The sequence below is a fragment of the Malaya genurostris genome, chromosome 3 (assembly GCF_030247185.1).
Source record: "Malaya genurostris strain Urasoe2022 chromosome 3, Malgen_1.1, whole genome shotgun sequence".
NCBI lineage: Eukaryota > Metazoa > Arthropoda > Insecta > Diptera > Culicidae > Malaya > Malaya genurostris.
This window is the reverse complement of record NC_080572.1, coordinates 39,164,970-39,188,139: the sequence shown is the minus strand read 5'-3', so window position 1 is coordinate 39,188,139 and position 23,170 is coordinate 39,164,970. Positions and strand designations below refer to the sequence as shown.

Here is a 23,170-nt window from a genome sequence, read left to right as displayed (position 1 = left end):
AGATTTCTCCGGACAGAACCAGCATAGATGCCGTGTGGAATCAGGCGGAAAAAAATAAGCCAAGAATAGATCCACTGGGTTCCTGCTTTCATGTCGTAAAAGGCGAAAATTGCAGGAGGTTTTTTTTAATTGAAGGATTAAAGTCAACTATTGCGCAAGTCCTTTAATATTACAAGGTTAATAACAGAGATAACATACATCGGTGTATTGAATAAGTAGCAAAAAAATACTTGTTTGTTTGATAATTTAATATTTTTTTCTCGGTAGCCGGTTGAGCAACCTATTAATAAATTTAATAAATAATTAAAAACAATCAAGACGCGCGTGAAATCTGTAGACCTTTGTTTGGTGATTTAAAATGATTTGATATAATTTTTAGAATATGTCACTACAGTGAATCAACTATTTTGTCTGGATCCTATTCACTCGTTTATTTTGTAGTGGGTCATTTCATTTTGAAAAAATAAGGAAGTTTTAGTTCGTTACGAGATAATATTTTAAATTTTCTCTCAGTTTTCACGAATAAGAACAGGAAATCAAGACTTGCCGGGATTTCAGTATCGAATATTGTTGAATCGTTCACGCGGGAAGTCAGTGAGTTTAGTGGTGCACCCGAACATCTTGAAACCGGAACATACTGAGACGCACGAATACTACAATTACTGAAATTTTTACTAACAAACATCCTTCTCCCTTGACACTTGTGGAGTGCGCAGTAGTACATACGGCCTCTAGTAACAACAAGTGTTGGACTAACATACCTTCCTATCCCTATGCGGGCCTACAACCGGACCTGGCCGGCGCCGGTACTGATCAATAAACTTCGGGGTTACCAGAAGTTGCACAATGAAGGTTGATCTGCCATTCCTAGGTCTGATCTTCCAGAATTTCTCTGTGCAATATCAGCTGATCCCGATCAGTAACAGAGTAGCAACCAGGGGTACCGCTCAAGCTCAAGCTCAAAATCAAGCTCTGAAGCACAAACAAAAATCGCGTTTTGGTGTAATTAGGATCACTGTGCACAGGAATGGGGGAAAAGTCGCTTATACAAAAATATCGCTTACATCAGAGGTTTCCAAACTATTTTGGGTCATGGACCCCTTTACTAAAATTAACTTAGGCTTCAGACCCCCATCAACAAATTACTTTGAAAATTCAATTTCTTGCTTTTTTAATATTGATGTAAAATACTTACCAATTTCTGCGGATGGTCAAATGAACACCACTTTTAAGCGTAAATATTTCAAATAACAACTTATATCAAACAATAGGGGGTTGATTTCTAGACCTCGTCGACCCCCATAGTCAGTTTTCGTTTACGTCGACCCCCGAAAAAAGGATATCACCCCAAGGGGTCTATATCAACCACTTTGGGAAACTCTGGCTTACACAATAATATCGATTCGGCCCTACGAGCCACGGAAAAGTTTTCCAAAGTTTGAACTGAATGCTATAGCTGTTTTTAATATTTATTAAAAAAGGTAAAAACATACCTAATCCAATCGTATTTCCGGTTACCTCTGCAGGTCTCGTACTCAGTGATTTGATTGAAAAGTACTTCGTGTCGCCCACGCTACTCCGAGTCGTACGTGTAGCAAAAGTCGGCCGTGTACTGCGTCTCGTCAAAGGTGCCAAAGGTATTCGTACGTTACTGTTTGCTCTGGCTATGTCTCTGCCGGCACTGTTCAACATCTGTCTACTGCTGTTTCTGGTGATGTTCATCTTTGCCATTTTCGGTATGTCATTCTTCATGCACGTCAAAGACAAGAGTGGCTTGGATGATGTGTACAACTTCAAGACCTTTGGCCAGAGCATGATCCTGCTCTTTCAGGTGAGTAACAACCGCTGACGGTAGTTTGGATTTAAAAGATTTAGAATGGCGTTTTCTGTTTTGCTTGACACAGATGTCCACATCGGCCGGATGGGATGGTGTGTTGGATGGAATAATCAACGAAGAGGACTGCCTGCCACCAGACAACGACAAGGGTTACCCTGGGAACTGTGGCTCGTCAACGATCGGCATCACGTATTTGTTAGCGTACCTTGTAATTAGTTTTTTGATCGTTATCAACATGTACATCGCTGTTATTCTCGAAAACTATTCGCAAGCCACCGAAGATGTGCAGGAGGGTCTTACGGACGACGATTACGATATGTACTACGAAATATGGCAGCAGTTCGATCCGGACGGTACTCAATACGTACGGTATGACCAACTGTCGGACTTTTTGGATGTACTCGAACCACCGTTGCAAATCCACAAACCGAACAGGTACAAAATCATCTCCATGGACATCCCAATCTGTCGGGGGGATATGATGTTCTGTGTGGATATTCTGGATGCCCTCACGAAAGATTTCTTCGCCCGAAAAGGCAACCCAATCGAAGAAACTGCCGAATTGGGTGAAGTGCAACAGCGCCCGGATGAGGTTGGCTACGAGCCAGTGTCTTCGACGTTGTGGCGTCAGCGGGAGGAGTATTGTGCCAGACTGATACAGCACGCGTGGAAGAAGCACAAAGATCGCCAAGAAGGTGGAGGTGGTGGTGGTGCCACTGGGGACGATACCGATGCCGACGTTTGTGATAATGACGGCGGTGACGGTGATGGTGGAGGTGGCACTGGAACAATTAGCGGTGGAGTTAGTAGCGGTAGTATAGGAGGTGGTGGAGGTAACGGTGTAAGTAGTCCCGGTGGTGGTGGTGGCGGCGGAACAACACCCGGCTCTGGCGGTGGAGGCGGTAGTGGTTCTCAGGCTAACTTAGGTATAGTGGAGCATAGTCTATCACCAAAAGAGTCGCCCGACGGCAATAATGATCCTCAAGGTCGTCAAACGGCCGTTCTAGTAGAAAGTGATGGATTTGTAACTAAAAACGGTCACCGAGTCGTGATACATTCACGATCGCCAAGTATAACTTCACGATCGGCGGATGTCTGAGCCAGGCCTCGCCCCCCTCTCTCTGATTCAGATTCAGAAGCACGACAGAAATAATATTTAAGAGATTTAGAGAACTAAAAACAAAACCGACAAAAAAAGAGAAAATATTCAATAATGAAAGGGAAAGCCGACTGCCATATAATAAATTTTATTATTTAAAGAAAAACTTTAATCGCATAAGACAAACCAGTGAACATAACAACACACGTGTTAAAAAAAATATCAAACCCAGAAGCTGAGGATTAGAAAACAACAACCAAAATTTCAAATGGACAAAGATCCTGCCAACGCCAAGGGAAGAAGAAGGAGAAAGTGTCACATGCTCAATAAGGATAATGAGATCGAATCCACCAGAACTGAACAACCGGATTATGCGAATACAAACAAGGAAAGCGATTAGTTCTCTGTTGCAGTTGCTGGAATCGTTTGCCTTTCAGTTACCCGTTTTTGCCATCTTGATTCTTCGAACTGTTTTCAATGGTTGCACATACTAATGCGATAATAAAACTATTTACTTGTCGTACTGTACGAACAACAATTAGATCAGCGAATGAGACAATATCAAATAAAGACATAAACCAGTGGTAGTGAAAGTGAACGAACAATTAAAAGAAAACTGTCGTTGGAAGACTGGTGTGAGACAATTCGCAAAACTAACGTGAAATCAAATCCGTAAAATATGTGAAACAACAAACAACTACGACAAAATGAACCATGTGTGATATGAAAATAAGTGAAACCAAGAGGAAACAATCCACAATCCATTCCAATTTTGTAAGAACAATAAAACAAAGGACAAAACGCAGTGCGACAGTGTATACAAATCTACCGAACCGAGAAGTGAGCAGTACACAGTGATGATGCAACTGGCACAACACATCGATGTAAGCCAGACAAGCCTAGCACGGGTTATTGATTTTCTAGAGAACAAAGTAGTTAGCTTTGATTAATTTCACCGATTGAATAACAAATTTATCTCTTTTTTAAACAAATTTGATAATTCTGCGGTTTGGATATTTCCAATATTATTGATTAAACAACAAATAACAGGGCAATATTGAAGGCTAACGAGAAAAGCAAACAGAATAAGAGAAACAATTGCATAGAATTCAAAGTAATTCAAAAAAAAAATTAAGAACCCGAAGATGTGAGGTATGACAAGCACAATCAAATCAATGTTTTCTGAAAGAAAAACCAAGAAAATGTTGAGCGGTCGAAGCAAACGAGCAAACAAATCTGGTTGAGCGATTGTTACTGGAAGTAACAGCTGTACCACATGTGAATAAAGTGAGATTAAATAAAGAAGTAAATATATTATATTGGCTACAGCAAGAGCATGCAAGTCATATGCGTTTTTATTTATTATTTTTCTACAAAGCATACAAAAATGTAAAAAAATAAAAAATCAAACCTTTAAAAACGGCATTGCTGCGATAATGTTAAGGCTTTTTATATTATCAATAAGAGAAAAAAAGATCGCACAGGTTTTGTTCTACTATTGTAAAAAAAACAACAAACAAAAAGTTTATGAAAACATGCGAAAAACAACCAGCTAAAAGTAATAAAATCATTAATATGTTTCTGCGTGCAATAAAAGAAAGTACTGTAATTATTATATAATACATACTTATTTGTAAATCAAACGCGAGGGGTTGGGGCGAGCCTTTAATTAATAATAAAAAAACACTAGTCAAGCTTTTCAAATATTATCATTAATGAATAACAAAATAAATTTAATGCAAAATAACATCTAATTGTAAGTATGTTAAGTAACAAATTTTTTGAACATTATCGCACGAAATGATGTTCGTTAAATCAAAAGAAAAAAAAACAAAAATGAGATAAATAAAAAACGCGATCTATTTTTTGAGCAAATACACTTCTACACACATACACTAAGCAGAGACACCGAACCAATCACGCGCATTCCAAATTCATGAAATCGCAAAAAAAAGTAAAGAAGCAGAACACACCTATCTTTACTACAACTACGTGTATTTTCTTCAAAATTTAATATGCGCTGACACAAATTCCTTACCGCTTGCCGTGCGTGTTACACGTTATGCAACCGTACGGAAAAGCACGAAACGATTTGCGAGAGTAATCTATCTCGCTCCGTCTAGTTGTCGTCGTCTTACACTCAGGCATTCGCTATCATCCCGAACCAAGCGAACTGATCCGCTATATCATTCTTGTCAATATTCAAATCCAATTGAGCAAAGCTCACGTTTTGATTGTTGTTTGGAACGCAACAGCAATAACAACAAAACGTGATTACCAATCGAACTCGCGTGAACGTGCGTTCGGGCGGATTTGCCACACATACACAACAAACATTAGCTTCTCCGACAAAAATGGTTTAAAAAATTACGAAAAATGCGAAATAACAAGAAGCAAACAAAAAGAAACATTTTTACATTTTTAGCTATATACATACTGTAAAAAAATAAAGCTAGACAAAGAGACTACTTGCGATACTTGCAACAACTGGCAAGGGGGCGGGCCGAAGAAGGGAACGAAAAACGCACGAAAAAAACGGTGGATGAAATAAAACATACCGAGAAGTAATGAACATATTTTTTTATGGAAAAACATCTACGAGGCCGATCAAAAGGCAAAATGAAATGAAAACTATTTTTAATTGGTATATTTTCTATCGATTATTAAACTACCATATTTAGTAACAAGTGTTATGTGACAGAAAACAGCAATGGCAAGTTTAGGAAGATAGTTGCTTGCGTAATAATGACAGTGTAAGATATTTGCACTATTTAGTTATTTTCAAAAGTGGAAAACATTTGTGAATATATTTCAAATTGAAGTAGTAAACGGCATCTTAGGTTATTTTCTCATCTTGAAATAGAAAAGTAAGTTGACTTCTTTCTTGTACAATGCTTATGGAACAAGAAGTAACGGTAGAAGAAGAACGTGAATTCAGAAGAAAACAAAACCATACCAAAGATTTAACTATAAAGAGCGACTAGTTAGATAACAAACAAAAAAACAAAACGTAGGAAGAAAGAGGGAAAGGGAAAGAGAGAAAAAATTGTTGAAAGTGTTAAAGCGAGAAGGTAGGACACGTTTTTATGCATCGTCGATATTAAATTGTTTCTTGCCACGTTGCAGAAGGAATTATGATCAGATAAAAAGTGACGTGTGACAACTTAATGTAGGCAGCCTAGCACATCGACACAGAGAGAGAGCGAGCAAAAAAGCATCATTAGCAATCACAAATCATCGACGAAAACTGGAACCTCGCTTGAAGTTGCGGTACACTCTGTTTTCTATCTCGCCACACCACGCCATTACGTTTTTACGAACCGCCACGAAACGGACGCCACTCATTGATCCGTCTATTTTGCAAATACACAACACACACAGAAATGCTAGTACTCACATTGAAAAACATGCTTATTAAAAACGATAAAGAATTATAAAGCAAAGCAGAATAAAACTATACATTTATACTTAAAAATAATAAAAAAATTTAAGTAATGAGAAATGCTTGTAAAATAAAATAAAAACTAATAAAAAAATTGTTGGGAGCGCCAATCCCCTATGTCCACAAAGAAACAACAATTTCAGTGCCTTTTTTCAAGAGTGTGTGAAGGAAACCCCGTTTAAAAGAATAAGCAAACCATAGAACGCAGTAAACTTAATTTGCGAATGTATAAATAAATGCAACTAAGAGAAAATAATGAACAAAAATTCACGCGCTCAAGATTAATCCAACATGGAAAGTTAAATAAGTAATCAGATTTGACGAGAGTGCGACACTAACCTCTCTTCTCGTCCGCGACCTTAGACAAAAAGAGCTCGAGAATATGGTCACTTCTTGCAGAAATTCGGCGCAAAGAAAATTAACAGGAAAAACAAGAAATTTTTCCTATAATTTTAGCTTAGCTTGGTAGGAAAACAAACAAAAACTTAACATCCGATAAAATTCCCAAGAGTCCTTAGTAGACAAGTTTAGCTTCATGCTTGCTTCATGCCAAACGAATAATCATTAAATCAGTCAATGTAATAAATTAGAACCAGTACGAATAGTTTTGTGAACAATAATGAAAACCAAAAACAAGATGGGATGTAGACCGCATGCAGTCCTGGCTTCAAGCGAGGTTCGAACATGATAGAGACGCGACGGTAAACGTATCTAGAAGCAAGCTTACATTAAAACAATTATGTGAAATCTTATGAAACGAACAAGTGTTACACAGGAAGAATAACTGGTGTCACGTTAGAATTAAATTCACAGTTTATGAAAGTATCGAACGCTTCAGCAGTTGCTTACTAGTTCCAAAACATGGTACTTTTTCAGTCAAATAAAAAACTTTTGTCCTCCTGCACGTATGCTTTCAGATAACCCACAAGAAGTACCCTAAATCAGATAACCTCTTCAAGGTTCTCAGCCCTCTTCCATTACTCAGAGATCAACGTCAATATGGCCGGTGACGAAAGCAAAGCTGGATTTTTCGTGGTTTGCTGTGAGCAGAAATTTTTGGGAGATGACACCGATTTATGGTACAGCAACTTAGATTATATTGTAGGTTAATTTTCGTCCGAAGTTCAATGTATTTTCTTTTCACTGCGCTACCAGTAAAAACCTCACTGTATCGAGTCGCCAAATCCCGGATGAAATTTCTTTCTCGCGAAATTTTTACTGCACTAGCACGAGACACCGTGCTCACTCGAGAGTTTCATCGAAAGTGAGGGCCTTCCTTTTGGAGTAGTAACTACTTGTAATTTCTCACTAATACACGCACTTTCTTGGAAAACATCATTTCTTAGTCACCCATAGCTTTGAATTTTATATCTATAGAACTAATAAATAATCATTTCTGTTGAAATTTCCTGGATTACTTTAGTCAGTAGCGTCTATTCCTCTAGTTGGAGTGTAATGAAATGGTGTAAGTCACCTGACTTTTACACTAACACATTCATAAAGTGAACGACAATTCAATGAAATTTATGTCACTATCAATCGGTTTTCGCACTCAGAAACAAGCAGTCAAACGAGAACTAATTATTCAATCCGTCTTTTGGACAATGGAGAGGTGTCATGCCGGTTTGAAGGGAATGCGAAACAGCATGCTTACCCGTTGAGAGTTTCACCGGAACTCCATTTCAATGCGTCGATGAAGCTAGCATCGTTCCATTTTTGTTAATGTCGCAGTTTCTACTTGTCAAATGTCAAAATATTACAGCTTCAAAAGTGACATCTGCCAAAAATGCGGGCCATTCAAAGGAACACCTCTTATTGCCATTAAACCATTTTTAATGACTATAGATTGAACTGTTATATCGATTACATCGATCATTTAAAATGTAGTTTTTCTTCACCTGACTTTTGAAACGGCATGGTTGTAGAAACGTTTTTGAATGTGATGTTTGCGATTTAGCATTGCAATTATAAAGACAGCGTTTCTTCATTCATTTCCATTTTATTACTGTGGTTGATTTTCAATCCTACTTACTATTTGCCTAATAACGCATCACTCAATCATCCCTGTTCTGTATTTCGATCGAAACGGATTACTTCGAACGAATGTAACAATTTGCATTCTCTAATTCGATCGAATGATGTTTTTGTTGTATGGAAAACTCGAACTGATCGAGCTACAGAATGTCAAATTTCGTATTCGATCGAAACAATCCGATTCGAACGAAATACAGAATAGGGGTAAATAAGTCGTGTGACTAATTAAGAAACATGCATTTTTGCCAACATCAATTTTATTCATCAATGTTATCTCCTTCAAGATCCACTCCACACTTCTCTAACTCCTCGACGCCATGCTTGTAGAAGGATTCGTCTTGCACCTTAAAATAGACTTTACTTTACTTTACTTCTTACCGGAGAGTATTTTTTTTAGATCAGAGAAAGTCTGTAACTATGTCTCATACAACCAGCCCTGGACTATAGGGTGGAAGATGAATCAATTCGAAGTGTATTTCATTTAATTTCACCATTGTTGCCATCGACTTGTGAATCGGTGCATTGTATTGGTGAAACAGTGTTTTTTTCTTCGACATATGAAGGCACCTTTCCTTCAAACGAACTAACAACGCTATCGCTATAGATTGTTTTTCCTTCCTCAAGATAGCCGATGCAGATTATACCATGTGAACCCCAAAACACTGAAGTCATAACCTTCCCAGCTGACTCTTGTGTCATTGGACACATCAGACGTGGTTCACCAGCCAAAGACATCATATTAACAAGATATCGAGATGTCATGAAATTTCACACATAGTCTTTGTTGGTACTTCATAAAGGTCATATGGATTTGACAATGATAGCGCCATCTGTGTGTCAGTCACATGACTTGTTAGCGACGGTATTCGGAGTTCTTGTAGCAAAACCCTATTTGTATAGATGTTATAGCTCAAAGCTGAAATTATATTTTCTTAACAATTTTACAGCTACTTAAGAAATTTCTTACTCACATTTTAGTCTCCTACTATAATATCTGTCGCGTAACAAAATGATCTTCTTGATCAAAGAAAGCCTAATCTATATTTTTATAAATGAATTTCAGACTTAAATTAATAATATTTCAATAATTCAATAAATCTCTTACTTGATGAAACTCACTTCCAATTCACATACGTATCTAACATGGCTACTACTGTTCGTTTCGTTTCCCGATCGACTGACGTTCATTTGTCATCACGTTGGCTCAATATTTTGGTATTAGCTCCGAGGGGTATCGTCGTTACAGATTGTCCGTAACATTCTCCCCCACGTGTCGCCGGATGGCTTGCAACGGTGTCATCAACTACATCCAACAGGGCTAGCTTAACGACTGCTCGTTCACGCAAGATACCATTTTTAGTTTGCACATCCACCCTACGAACTCTACCATCCTTACCAGGGTACGCCTTCAGCACTAGTCCTCGAAGCCAGCGATTACGAATGCCTTCATCTACTATCAATACAAGGTCACCCTCTTTGATTGGTCTCACATCTTGGAACCACTTCGTTCTTCTGGAAATTGTGGGTAGATACTCCTTCACCCAACGGCGCCAGAATCCATCTAGCGTATGCTGAATGCGGTTCCAGCTACATCTAATCGCAGTGTTTTCCTCAACTGGATCTTTCACCTGCTGCTTCACACCGCGTGAACCCAACATCAAAAAGTGGTTAGGAGTCAACGCCTCACTATCTGCACTGTCTAACGGAACGAACGTGAGAGGACGTGAATTCACCATATGCTCAGCCTCAGCCAGTAGTGTGTTCAATGACTCCTCATCTAACTTGCGTTCTACCGGAATCGTACCCAATGCAGTCTTCACTGATCTAACCATCCTTTCCCAGCAGCCACCCATATGTGGAGTTGCCGGGGGATTGAATCGCCATTGCGTGTGTTCATCTGTAAAGGTGCTGCTAAGCTCGTTGTTCATAATTTTTATCGATTCCTGTGACAGTTCTCTACTAGCACCCTGAAAATTCGTTCCTTTGTCCGAATAAATTTCTTGCGGTGCACCTCTGCGTGCGATGAACCTGCGAATTGCCTTCTTGCAAGAATCGGTTGAAAGAGTTGCAACAATTTCCAAATGTACAGCCCGTATGGTCAAGCAGGTAAAAAGGGCTACCCAGCGCTTCGCAGTACTGCGTCCAATTCGAATCAAATAGGGCCCAAATATATCAACGCCTGTATACGTAAATGGGCGCACAAAGGGAGATAAGCGAGCCTTGGGCAGAGGAGCCATCATAGGAGCAACAGGAACAGCTTTGTATACACGGCACCATTGACAATTCTTTGAAGCTAATCGTACTAAAACTCGTAATCTCGGAATGTTGAATCTTTGTCTTATTTCATTGACCACTGTCTCGTTATTTGCATGATGGAACTGACGATGATAGAAGTTCACAAGTAACTCCGTCACGCGATGGTATCTAGGTAGAATGACTGGATATTTGGAATCGAACGTGGCAAACTCTGCGGATTCTGTTCGGCTCCTGGCTCTAAGAACTTTGCTTTCGTCAAGTGTCGGGCAGAGTTTCAATATGCTGCTTGAATTTTCTATGGGCTTTCGATCTTCGACTGGTAGCTGGCAGTTCTTTATGAATGTAGCAACCTCGTCGGGATAAACATCTGATTGTGCCCTACGCCACAAACCCTGTTCCGCTGTTTGCAATTCCGCACGTGTTAAGTTTTCTGGCCACGGTCGTTGCTCACGGTGCAACGTGCGAGATATAAAACGATAAACATAAGCAGTGGCTCGTAGTAACCTTTCCCATTTGGAAAACCGTTCTAGATGTATCACTGGTTTCATAATAAAGTGACCAAACACAAACGCTGACCGTGTCTCTTCGGCAGCTTGATCCACAATTGCAATGCAATCTTGGGGCCATTTATCTTCATGGTGGTACAGAAACTTATGGCACATGTAGAACTGAGCGTTCGGTTCGAATGATGGTCCTTTCTTAATCCATTTCGTAGCTTCGTCTGCAACGTTTAAGCGCGATGGGCAATATCTCCATTCTACTGCCTTTGACAATGTTAGAATTTCGTTTACACGGAAAGCAACATAGGGTCGATACCGGCGAAGGTCCTTTGATCTAATCCATTGGAGGGTCGTTTTAGAATCCGTCCAAAATACGACTCGCCAAATTGGGAGAGAGTGGCCTTTAGTGATAGTTTCACGCAAACGAGATCCAATGACAGCTGCCTGAAGCTCGAGACGTGGAATAGAAAGTGGTTGTAATGGAGCGACTTTCGTTTTGCATGCTACCAGTGCACACCGAACGTGTTCCTGTTCAACGATACGAAAATAAGACACAGCAGAGTACGCTTTTTCACTAGCGTCAACGAAGATATGAAGCTCTAAGTTTTTCAAATTTTCCGGATGATAATTCTTGAAATAACAGCGTGGGACCTTGACGCTCTCTATCTTCTGTAAAACTGCAACCCACCGTTTCCAGCGACATAAGAGCTCGACGGGTATCGAGTCGTTCCAGTCAATACCTGATCGCCACACATCCTGAATTAATATCTTTCCGTGGATGACAAACGCAGCGACTAATCCGTTTGGATCGTATATACTCATAACCACGCTCAATAATTGTCTCTTAGTCGGGACTATTTCTCCCGCCAACAGCGGCATGTGGTCCTCGCGAAGGGTTAAAGAGAATGAGAACACGTCCTCTTCCGGCAACCACACCATTCCAAGCAATCGTTCCATTCCATTTTCTTTTTCCACAACGAAATTTTTCACAGTCGTAGGTTTAACAGCTCCAATTCTGTTTAACACCGATCGTTCATTCGAAATCCAGTTCCGAATGTGGAATCCGGCTTTCGCGTGGACTTCTGCTACTCCTAGGGCCATTTCAACCGCTTCGTTTACCGTATCGACGCTATCAAGGTAGTCATCGACATAATGTTTATTACGGATTGCATTAGCTACCTTGGGATGATCTGCTTCGAATAGGGTTGCGTTGAGATTTTTAACGTATTGCGAATGAACAGGGGAACATGTCGCGCCAAAGATAGCAACATCAGTTACCATCGTATCAAGAGGTTTCTCCGGTGAATCTCTCCAGTAAAACAATTGTGCACTGCGATCGGCTTCTCTTATCATTACTTGATGGAACATGGCTTCGATGTCCCCACAAATTGCCACTTGTCTCTCTCTAAACTGGAACAGAACAGACAACAATGGTGTTAACAAATCAGGTCCTTTCAGCAGCATGGTATTCAAAGATATGCCGTCGACCTTAGCCGCAGCGTCCCATATAAGCCGTATTTTATTTGGTTTTTTTGGATTTATGACCACACCGAGTGGTAAGTACCAAGTTCTGCGAGGATCAAATCTATCGAGCTCTTCCGCAGTCGCTTTGTGCGCGTATCCCTTTGTCTGAAAATCGACGATTTGTTTCCGAACTTGCTCATATAGCAGCGGGTTTCGCGCTAAGCGTTTTTCTAAACATCTCATCCTTCTTTCTGCCATTGGCCTGCTATCCGGAAATTCAACATAGTCTTGTTTCCAGAGTAGTCCGGTTTCAAACCTTCCATTCTCTAGTCGTCTGGTGGTTTCGAAAAGAATAGAGTTTGCTCGTTGTTCGTCAATGCTTTCCTTACTAGGTGAAGTGACAACGCCAAGACTTTCCACCGCGAAAAAGGTTTTAACATACTCATGGAGATCATTTTCAGTTGAGCTTTCAGATATATGTAACTGCCTGTGTGGAAGTGAAAGTAGTCTCTCTTTCATGTTACCGTAAACGGCCCAACCAAGGCGCGTTTTTGTAGCAATTGGTTCTCCTACCCGTCCTTCTCTCAGCTTCAATGTTGCTAGTAAATGAACGTTGCTTAAACCAATTAGTATCCCAGGTACTGCCGATTGGAAGCTCTGGATTGGAAGCTTTCTCAGATGATCGTATTTGTTTATCATTTCCGTGATATTCATCGTTTGCTTTGGCAATCCAAGTCCATCCACTGTGAATACGTTTGAAGCCATAAAACGTTGCGAACGATTAATACCAGAGATTTCTAGACCTACTTCCAGAGATTCCGCGATATTTTTTGTAACACCCGTCGTCCAGTGAATACAGAGAGACGTTTTCTTTCCTTCCAACCCCAGGGCCATTGCTATCGTACTTTCTATAAGCGTCACCGACGACCCATCGTCGAGAAAGGCGAACGTATCCACTTTTCCATTTTTACCGTATAAGACGACTGGAACTATTCGAAATAGCACCGAGGTGGCATGTTGACGATGCAAATTGAACACAACATTTGGTGTAGACTCGTTTGTTGTTGGATTCATTTGAGGAAGTTCATAATGAAGTAAACGATGATGTCTCTTCTGGCATCCCTTCACTCCGCAAGGTTCGCTCTTACAAGGCCAACGAGTGTGTGGAATCAAACAACGCCTACACAATTTTTTCTCCTTCACAATATTCCAGCGATCGTCTAGCCCTAGGCTGTTGAACTTAGGACAATCACCGGCTATATGATTATCGACGGAGCATATCGAACATGGTTTGATATTATTGCTAAATTGATCAACGTTCTTCTTTTTATTCTTATCCTGTTTCTTGGAAGTTTCTCGATCTACGGTTAAGTGCGTGTTCACGAAACCCTTTTCTTTCAGCTTATTTCGGGGGTCTTCTTTTGATACCTTTGAACTAGGTGTTGCAAACATTGTTACACCACTGGTGGCAGATGCAATTTGCGCCATATAGTCACCGAACACACTAAGGTCAACTTCTGTAAATTGTTGCTGATAGAGCGCCCAATTGAATTTTACGTTTGCTGGAAGTTTATCCACAAGTTCGTGTAGTAGGATAGGGTTTGCTAAATGCTTCTCCATTCCTACTGCTTTTAAGTGCCCACAAAGATTTTGAACCACCATACCAAAAGTCACCAATGAATCTAACTTATCTGCTTTAGGGGAGGGGGCCGCTCTAACTTTGGCGATCATCGTATGAATTATTTGTTCCGGTCGTCCGTACAACAACTTCAATGACGACAATACTTGTGGCACAGTGGATGGATGAAGTAATAGGCTGCTTACTGCTTCCTTGGCACTTCCTTTAAGCGATCGCTGCAGTCGCAGTAGGTTTTCGAAGTCGGAATAACCGCACGTTAATGTCGAGTGGTTGTAGCTGCTTATAAAAAGTGGCCAATCAGCCGGGTCACCTGCAAATATTGGTAATTCCTTGCACACGACGTGTCGGGATGCTATTTGTTGAGAAGTGGGACCTAACGACGGTAGAATCACAGCGGGGGGACACGCTTCGGATGGATGAACATTTTCAAATTTCGGCACTGCCGAAGAAGCAACTAATGGTGAATTCAAAGAGGATGAAAATCGGGTACGACCTCCTACCGGACTTTCAACGGTGGTAGAGGAATGTAAATCGTGGTACTGTGAGGGGTTATCATTCATCTCATCGCTTAACTGATTGGCTCCAGATGGACTTACCGAATGCCGATCAAAAGAAATTGTAAATTTTGTTTTATTATTGTCGTAATCTGCTAATTGATTCTCTGCACGAGATTGCGTTTCTAAATTTTTATTCATACACCGTGTCGTGCCAGATCGGTTGGCTATCTGCTGCTCCAACTTCCATAAACGCTCTAGTTCATTCATCTGCTTTTCTTGGATTTCGTGCTGCAGCTGAAGTTTGCGTTGCCATTCACTATTCCGCTTCGCCTGCTCGCGTTGTTGTTGCTGCAGTTGACGATTTAGCTGCTCTTCGCGTTGATGTTGTAATTGTCTCTCCTTACCGTGTTGATCTTCGAGTTGCTTCACAAGTGCCAGATGGTTTAGTTCCCGCTTCTTACTCTCCTTTTCTTCGTGCGGAATGACCTCCAGCTCGCCCCGCTTCAATTTACTTCGCCATTCATCGAACGCTGATGCAGATACTTTATGAATTTTCGGTTTGCTGTTATCAATCTTTGGTAACGATATCTTCATCATGTTGAGAATAGAATCGACACAAACAGGTGAAACAACAGAGCCTTTGAAACTACTGGAGTTCTCTACAACGGTCGCAATAGAGGCAATCTCATTTATTGTGGCTTCAGACGTTGATATTGTCTGTATAGGAGTTGAATTTATCACTGGTTCCTGATTCGTTTGCTCAGAAACAATAGATGATATTTTAGCTTTTGCTATGGGAGTAGATGTAAAATTTGTGCTCACTAGCTCGACCGTATTTTCACTCAAGGGTTGGACATGATCAGCGCGTTCGGCCATACCTATATGGATGCCTAGACTGGCACTCTCAGTCTGTATTTGCGACTTGACCCAGTTCTCAACCATGTTGGGTGTTTGTTGGCTGTTACTGCTTCGGACACTCAGTTTCTCATCGATATCATCCTGCTGATGGAGAAGTTCGTACTTTTTAGAAAGATACAACCTTTTCCTTTCCAATTGTTCGAGTTTCATTCTTTCCTGTGCGATTTCATCTTGTAGCTGGTGTTCTTCGTCCATTTGTTGCAATTCAAGGGCGATTCGTATTGAACGGGTACTGCTCACATGCGATCCACCAGAATGAACGGATTTAGGTTTTAAGGGCGTACAAGTTCGACACATAAAAGGCTTTTTGTGTGCGGTTGCAGTAGTAACGTTCGCACAAGAAAAATGATAATATAACTCGCATTTCGTGCAACTAATCATATACAACTCTGCATCATTTGGCCTTTCGCATCCTGCGCAATCGTTTCTATTGCCTCGCTCGGTCTCGATGGTAGATATATCGAATGACGATGCTGCATTATCGGAGGTAGTCTGAGGTTGAAGGTTAGGTGCCTCACGTGCTGCTTTAGTCATAGAACGAGTCTGGCGAATAATCGACTTGTGCATGATGTCGAACGTAAAATCTTTGAGTTTTTGTTAGCGACGGTATTCGGAGTTCTTGTAGCAAAACCCTATTTGTATAGATGTTATAGCTCAAAGCTGAAATTATATTTTCTTAACAATTTTACAGCTACTTAAGAAATTTCTTACTCACATTTTAGTCTCCTACTATAATATCTGTCGCGTAACAAAATGATCTTCTTGATCAAAGAAAGCCTAATCTATATTTTTATAAATGAATTTCAGACTTAAATTAATAATATTTCAATAATTCAATAAATCTCTTACTTGATGAAACTCACTTCCAATTCACATACGTATCTAACATGGCTACTACTGTTCGTTTCGTTTCCCGATCGACTGACGTTCATTTGTCATCACGTTGGCTCAATATTTTGGTATTAGCTCCGAGGGGTATCGTCGTTACAGATTGTCCGTAACATGACTTATTGAGTGATGTGTTATTACGACAAAAAGTGTTATCCTCTAATCATACACAGTAAAAAAATGAAATTTACTTATGACTCAATTCATAAGAACGTAATTCGTAAAATGATTGAATCTTACAAAAATGTTTCAAATATGATTCAAACATACCTTATGTTCCAAGCATGCATTTAAACTTGCATGTTTCAACTCTTGAAAATATGTCGAAGTGCATTAAACATGTGTTAGATCAACTGTAAAAATGAGTCATATTTGATGCTCGAGTATATCGATCTTGAAAGACGTAAATTTACACGATTTTCTCTAGGTGTGTACCGATCTCCTCTTTAGAAATACCAGAAACTCATGTAGTAATACAACGGTGAGTAATAGCAATTTCATTGTATTTGTGACAATTGTATCGATAAACGTTAATTCCTCTGTAACACTAGCTCGCATCGCGTTCCGATTTCGAAACTCGTCAACAAATGCAAAAATGCTTACCAACCAGAAAATCCGTTACCAAATAGAGCGATACTGTTTATGCCAACATAAAGTAACATCTTGAGCCTGTCAGAACCAATCTACGAGACGTAGTTAAGTTTTTTTGCGAAAGGTACTCTCATCAATACAGTAGTTATGACATATTATCGTCACCTCTAGTGACGTGTTATGTATGTATTGAACCATCGTATCTTAAAACAACACAGATAACATTACTAGTGGAGAAAATGTGCAATATGTATAGCTAAAAGTAAGCTTAAAAGTCCCCGACAATTGATACAAAATTATAAGTTGCCGTAACACAGAGATCTGATCCAGAGGGATATGAAAGAATATTGAACCCAACATACTCCTTATTTGACACATCTCCTAGACAGACTAATAAATTATACAAAGTCTAACAAAAACTTAAAAAAACTTTAGATCATGAAAAGCTGTCACTGTCCATATCTTAGATAAATAAAACTAGCATTATTTTTCATCATTAGTTAAACGAAAAAAAGAGATTAAAACTGAAAAACAACTCATATATAGCGACTTCCCCAGCTATATTATGAAACGAACCATAACAGAAACTTAGATATCTGTAAAAATTCGATATTTATAGATGATTTATCCCTCGGCGAGGTAGTGTAAGATTATTATTCATATACTTGAGTATCAGCATCATCAGTTTCCTCCATGAGACATAGTTCCGTGTTATCGCTAAAACACACGCATCCAGTCACACATACAGGCACCCACCCACACACACAAGAACGAAGAATCATCTCTCAATCAGGAATGTGCATGCTAAGATGGAACGACCCTTAGAATCAGCGCAGTGCTAGTGTAAAAACGATCGCTAAATGTTAGGACGCAAGAAATGAAGACAATGAAACAATTTGCCTATCAAACGTTGCATAAATATCAAGTTGTTGTAAAACATTTTCTTAATCGTTCCAAGTTTTGTTAGCATAATTCTCATTTGTTAAGTTTTCTCTTTGTCATCAATGAAGTAACAATTGAAGAAAAGAAAAGAAATATAGCACAAGATTCAATAAAACAAATCTAAAAACAACTAGAAGTAAGAAGTTTTCTTTTCCGATTTCATTCGCTTTTGCCCACGAATTTTATCCCCGACTATACTTTTTCTTTTCTCGTCTCCAACTGAGGAAGAGTATTTCCGTGTGTTGGGACTAATTCCGTCGTATGTTTGATAATGTTAGAATAACTACATTCAACTAGAGTCGAGAGAAAGGTTTTTACCACCGCCGTGACCGAGTTGGACCAAGTCCTGAATATGAATCACCTAGCCTGTCAAAATTATCAACTCACACACAAAAACACACTTTCAGTAAATATACTTGTAAATGCGCCAACTATTACAAATGCGTGGAGAAAACTTTCTGAAAAGAGCATCAGCAGTGAAGACATCCTTTAACTCGGTTTATTTTAACGAGAGGGAATCTCTCAAGAAACTTTTCTCGATTGAAACGTCCTATAATCTTCCCAACCCAGATGCGTAACGCGAAACGGTACCGAGCGATTCCCACTCGTTTCTCTGGCTCAGTATTTTTAGTAGTGAGATTTACTTTCGCAATAGTAATAAAACATAGTATATTGACACATATCATAGACCGCATTTGGTATTCTTTATTAAATTTTAGATTTTGCCTCCATACAAGAGTCGCTTTCTAAAATGAACTCGTTTGCAGTATTGTCAGTCAGTTTAGAGGGTGTATACGTAGCAAATAACTTTTGAAAAATGAAAATAAGGAAGGTAGCTTGTAAATAATATCTATAGCAATAAAATAAATCAGATCGAATTTCGCTTCGATTGCTGAGTAATTTTCTAAAAATGAATAAAGCAACAAAAATTTCTTCTGTTCTCGTATGTGCACCAATGTAAAATCGAAAATATAGTAAACGGATACCATCAATTGAAATCGGCACCATAATTTATAATTTAAACCACCCCATTTTTAGCATTGAGTTCACAAATAATGTGAAGCCTGTACAGTTTAGTTGGCGCATTTCATTTTAAGTATGTCATGGCTAATGCTACTTGCCAAAAAAGCAAACCTGAATAAACAGATATTCAAAAAAAATAATCCCGAGCTGATGCATTCGAAATGGATCATTGAATAATTTTCCATTTGCAAAATTTCTGAATGATAACAAATATCATGATATGGCAGCATTAACACGTACATCAACCAGAAACTTTCTCGTGGAAAACTCATGCGCACGTATATGCATCATCAGTACGCGAAAAACGAAAGCGAACCAGAAGAAAAAACTATCGCATTCACACTCCAACACATACGACTAAGTATTGATTTGAGTATTTAATATTTCTTTACAAAAAAAACACACACAAAAAACGACAAAGAGAAGAAAAATGATTATAGATTTATTATTAATTATAATTATTATGAAGATTGTTGAAGTTTGTATAAATAAATAATAAAAGACAAAAATATAGAACTTGACTGCTTTACAAAATGCTGATCAGACTTCATTGTGGTAACAATATATCAAACCCAGTGTTGCTTTCATTATAGGTACTCCGAAAATTCGTTCATCCGAAATTTTCCAAGCCGATTCTCTCTCTTATTCTTAATTAATTAAAATTCAACGTGACATAATTTGTGCATGACGCCATATGATGGGCGTCTTCATTTGAGCTTGTAAAGAAACGTAGAATAAGGGGTATTGTTTTGAATTTAGGTTAAAATTGTGGTTGACGTAAGTATGAAAATAGCTTTAATTGTAGGTGTGATGTTATAGGTCCATCAGCAGACGTTAGAAATAGAAATATATGTAGCATAGAACATTCATAATAAAAACTACAACAATTACAGAGTTGTCTCGATAAACATCAAAACGCATGAAATCAGCTCGAAACTTAAGATAAAGGTTCTGAATCCATCTAGTGGTGTGATAATAGTAGCTTTCAAACGCCTCTGTAATATTTGAAATTGATTCAGACGTCTGCGAGAAATTTTGGCACACTGAAAAACACTGCGATTTGTCGGTTATATCACATAGAATATTACATCACCCGAACTGAAAACAGTCGCCAAGACCCCTCCCGAATTTGATCAATCGCCTCTAATAACTTGTTGGAATGTTTTGGGACTAAATTCTACGATAAAGTCGTTTTCGGAATTTTGCTGAACATTTTTTTTATATAAGCTACCATTAAAAGTTATAGGTACCTTTTCATCAAAAACAAGTACACCTTCAAATATCGATATTCAGTATTGAAAAATCTTCAAAAAAATCGAAAACATCACAAAGCTCTTAAATATCAAAACATGTCAACAAGTCGCCTTCAGTTTTAAATTCGATCTACAAGTGTCGCTTACATCACTTCATTGAAAAAAGTAGAGCTGAGCTGAAGTACACTTCGTGATTGACCGAATGTGTGAAAATGTACAATGAACCAAAAAACATTATAAGTCGGAGAAGTAAATCATTTTCGCTGTGCATACTCACTCAAAACTTTTCATTACATGGACAATGACGACGCCGACCGAGACCAAAATCTATGCTGCTAAGGAAGGGTAGGAATGTTGTTGTTTATAGAGACCGCGGGTACCTCTGAATCACCACGAGTATCACAGGGTAGGAGATTTATTAGTAGGGATGGGAGAAGATCTGGGATATCTCTTGGTATACTATACAATCTCAATAGAAAAATATGTACGAAACGATGAAGCTCATAACCCTCATAACGGCAACAGCTAGTTTTTTTTAACAATGGCCTATTCTCACAGGGTTTGTATCATTTGCTGGATAATTCATCATCCGCCGCAAATGATTTAATCACTGTCCTGCAATTCTTTATCATTTCATTCAAACTATTGGAGTTTCAATTTTATTTTAATTATTTTTTTTTATGTTAGCCTCCTTCCTCTTCCACGAGTTCAACCAGCTATCTTACCTAGAATATAAGCAGACCCTGTCAGCTTGGAGCGATCTCAATCTTCAGTTCAGCAACGCCATCACACGACGTCAACATGTCATGTCAATTGTATGGGTGCGCAGTGCTGCTATTTTGGCGGGCAAGAATCTGACATTTCTCTCCTCTACTTCTATGTACGTGATTCGATGCGGACTCGGCTGAGGGCGCCATGGTCGCAAAAAAGGATGTTGCCAAAAAATTGTTCGGGAAATGTGAGAGCTGGATATCTTGTTAATATGATGTCTTTGATATAAGTGATAATAAACCTGAAATAGTACTAAGATCATGTACAGTAACGTTTGCACCTTTATAATGAATCATCTTGGACTTTGACAGGTGGCGGATGACGGGCGAGAGATTTCGGCATCGCCGCGGAAAGACTGTAGGCTCTTCCGAGACACAGAAGACCGTGAAGCAGAACTGTGAATCGGGAAAAAGCGTGAATAAACTCCTTAGCTAGTTGGACATTACAAAAGCCCAGTTTCGGACGGCCGACGACACTGAGTGACAAGAAGCTCCAAATAAATCTGAAGAAGAAGACCGAGGGAAAAGTGGCTACGTCGCTGCGTGCGCTTGGCCAAGCAGTGAAAATGTACCTAGCGAACATGAGCATACATGTCAGGAAGCGGAAGTCGCGACCACTGGTTTAGGAGCTGCAGGTAATGATGCAGTGGCAGCGGCTGTATAAGATGATCAACTTGATTTTCCCGGCGATGGCGGTGGTGACCTATCGAGACCTATCTCATCCTGAATGTAATGACTGGCATGGTACTTAATATTTTACTTCCCCCACGAAAGTGAGCTCCGAGGCGAACTTTATTTCTCACACCAAGTTCCCTAAGAAGGTGCTGCTGCGGCTGACAATCATCGAGCAAAAGATTTAAAAGGGGCTCTTTTTTCGCTCTGGACTGGCCGTGCACGGGGAAATTCATTATACAAAATGCTTGCCGGGAGTTGCGTTGTTCATTCAGAAATACCGCGAAGGTGAAAACGCGGTGTTCTTGAGGGATCTGGCGTCGGCCCACTACTCGAAGCTATTGTTGGAGGACATAGAGCGGTTATATATCGATGTTGTACCCAAGTCGGCGTATCCGCCACATGTCCCCTCGCTGCGTCTCATTGAGAACTTCAGGAAACTTGAGAGGAGGAACTGATAAATAAAACGAAGAAATAACTTCAAAACATGCCTACACGCACGTTTTTGTCCGCCATGGCGAATGTTCCGGTTAACTGCGGGGAGACCGCTCGCAGGGCGTAGATTTTGTTTGTAAGTAAGCTTAAACAATTACCTTCCATGAAAAGCTTATCAAAAATAATTATTTGTCTTAGGTTTTTTTTATCTCCATCCCGAAAAAAGTCCATTATTTTATTCCAAATGTTTATTCAAAAATAAATATTTTTTAATGTAATGTATAGCAGCTATAGTTCGATAAAAATAGGTAGGCTCTACGCCTTAACAAGACTAAAAAAACTATATATGGTGAACGTTACGACGAAGAAAAACTTATGATATGCATAAGGAAACTGATATACATAAAGAAAACGTGTATTTATGAAAAATAAAAAAAAAACGTTCAACTTCCAGAATTCGTAAAACTACAGACAGCTGGATACGAGGAGATCTGTCACATCATTTATTTATCAATTTTTCTACATTTGTCTTTACGATGTATAAGTAATAGGTATATAATATATCGAGCGATTGAACTATCCCAGATATAAGTTTATCAGGGAAGCTGTCTACCGGGAAAAATTATTGGTTTTTCTGGTAATAGTAATAGTGTGACGAGTAATCTAACTAAAGATCTACTATCGGTTATAAGGAGTAAGATGATTAATCATATCACATATTTTCCTATTTAATTTATTCAACATATCCCTAAACTAGTTAGGCAGATTTATTTACATTATTAATATTGTATTTTAATGGATTTTCGCGAGAGATGTTTTTAATCAATCAAATTGTAGTCCTAAAGATTATAAATAATATAAAAAACATGTTTTAATCCATCTAGTGGTGTAACGATGCCTTTCTCATATA

At 39.1% G+C, this 23,170-nt stretch overlaps 2 protein-coding genes across 51 annotated transcripts in view; one reads left to right on the top strand and one right to left on the bottom strand.

The window, feature by feature from the left end:
* Positions 1–18,237, top strand: part of LOC131434538 (sodium channel protein para) — a 198,337-nt gene extending 180,100 nt beyond the window's left edge. For all 50 annotated transcript variants that reach the window (XM_058601349.1, XM_058601321.1, XM_058601352.1 and 47 more), the window contains 2 exons: positions 1,527–1,831; positions 1,905–18,237. In XM_058601349.1, the coding sequence (XP_058457332.1) occupies positions 1,527–1,831; positions 1,905–2,936 (1,337 nt within the window). In that variant the 3' untranslated portion in view covers positions 2,937–18,237. The remainder of the gene's footprint in view (positions 1–1,526; positions 1,832–1,904) is intronic.
* LOC131433772 (uncharacterized) lies at positions 9,597–15,881 on the bottom strand. Its single transcript, XM_058600365.1, has one exon. The coding sequence runs from the start codon at positions 15,879–15,881 to the stop codon at positions 9,597–9,599; it is 6,285 nt and encodes a 2,094-aa protein (XP_058456348.1).
* Positions 18,238–23,170: the final 4,933 nt, after the last annotated feature.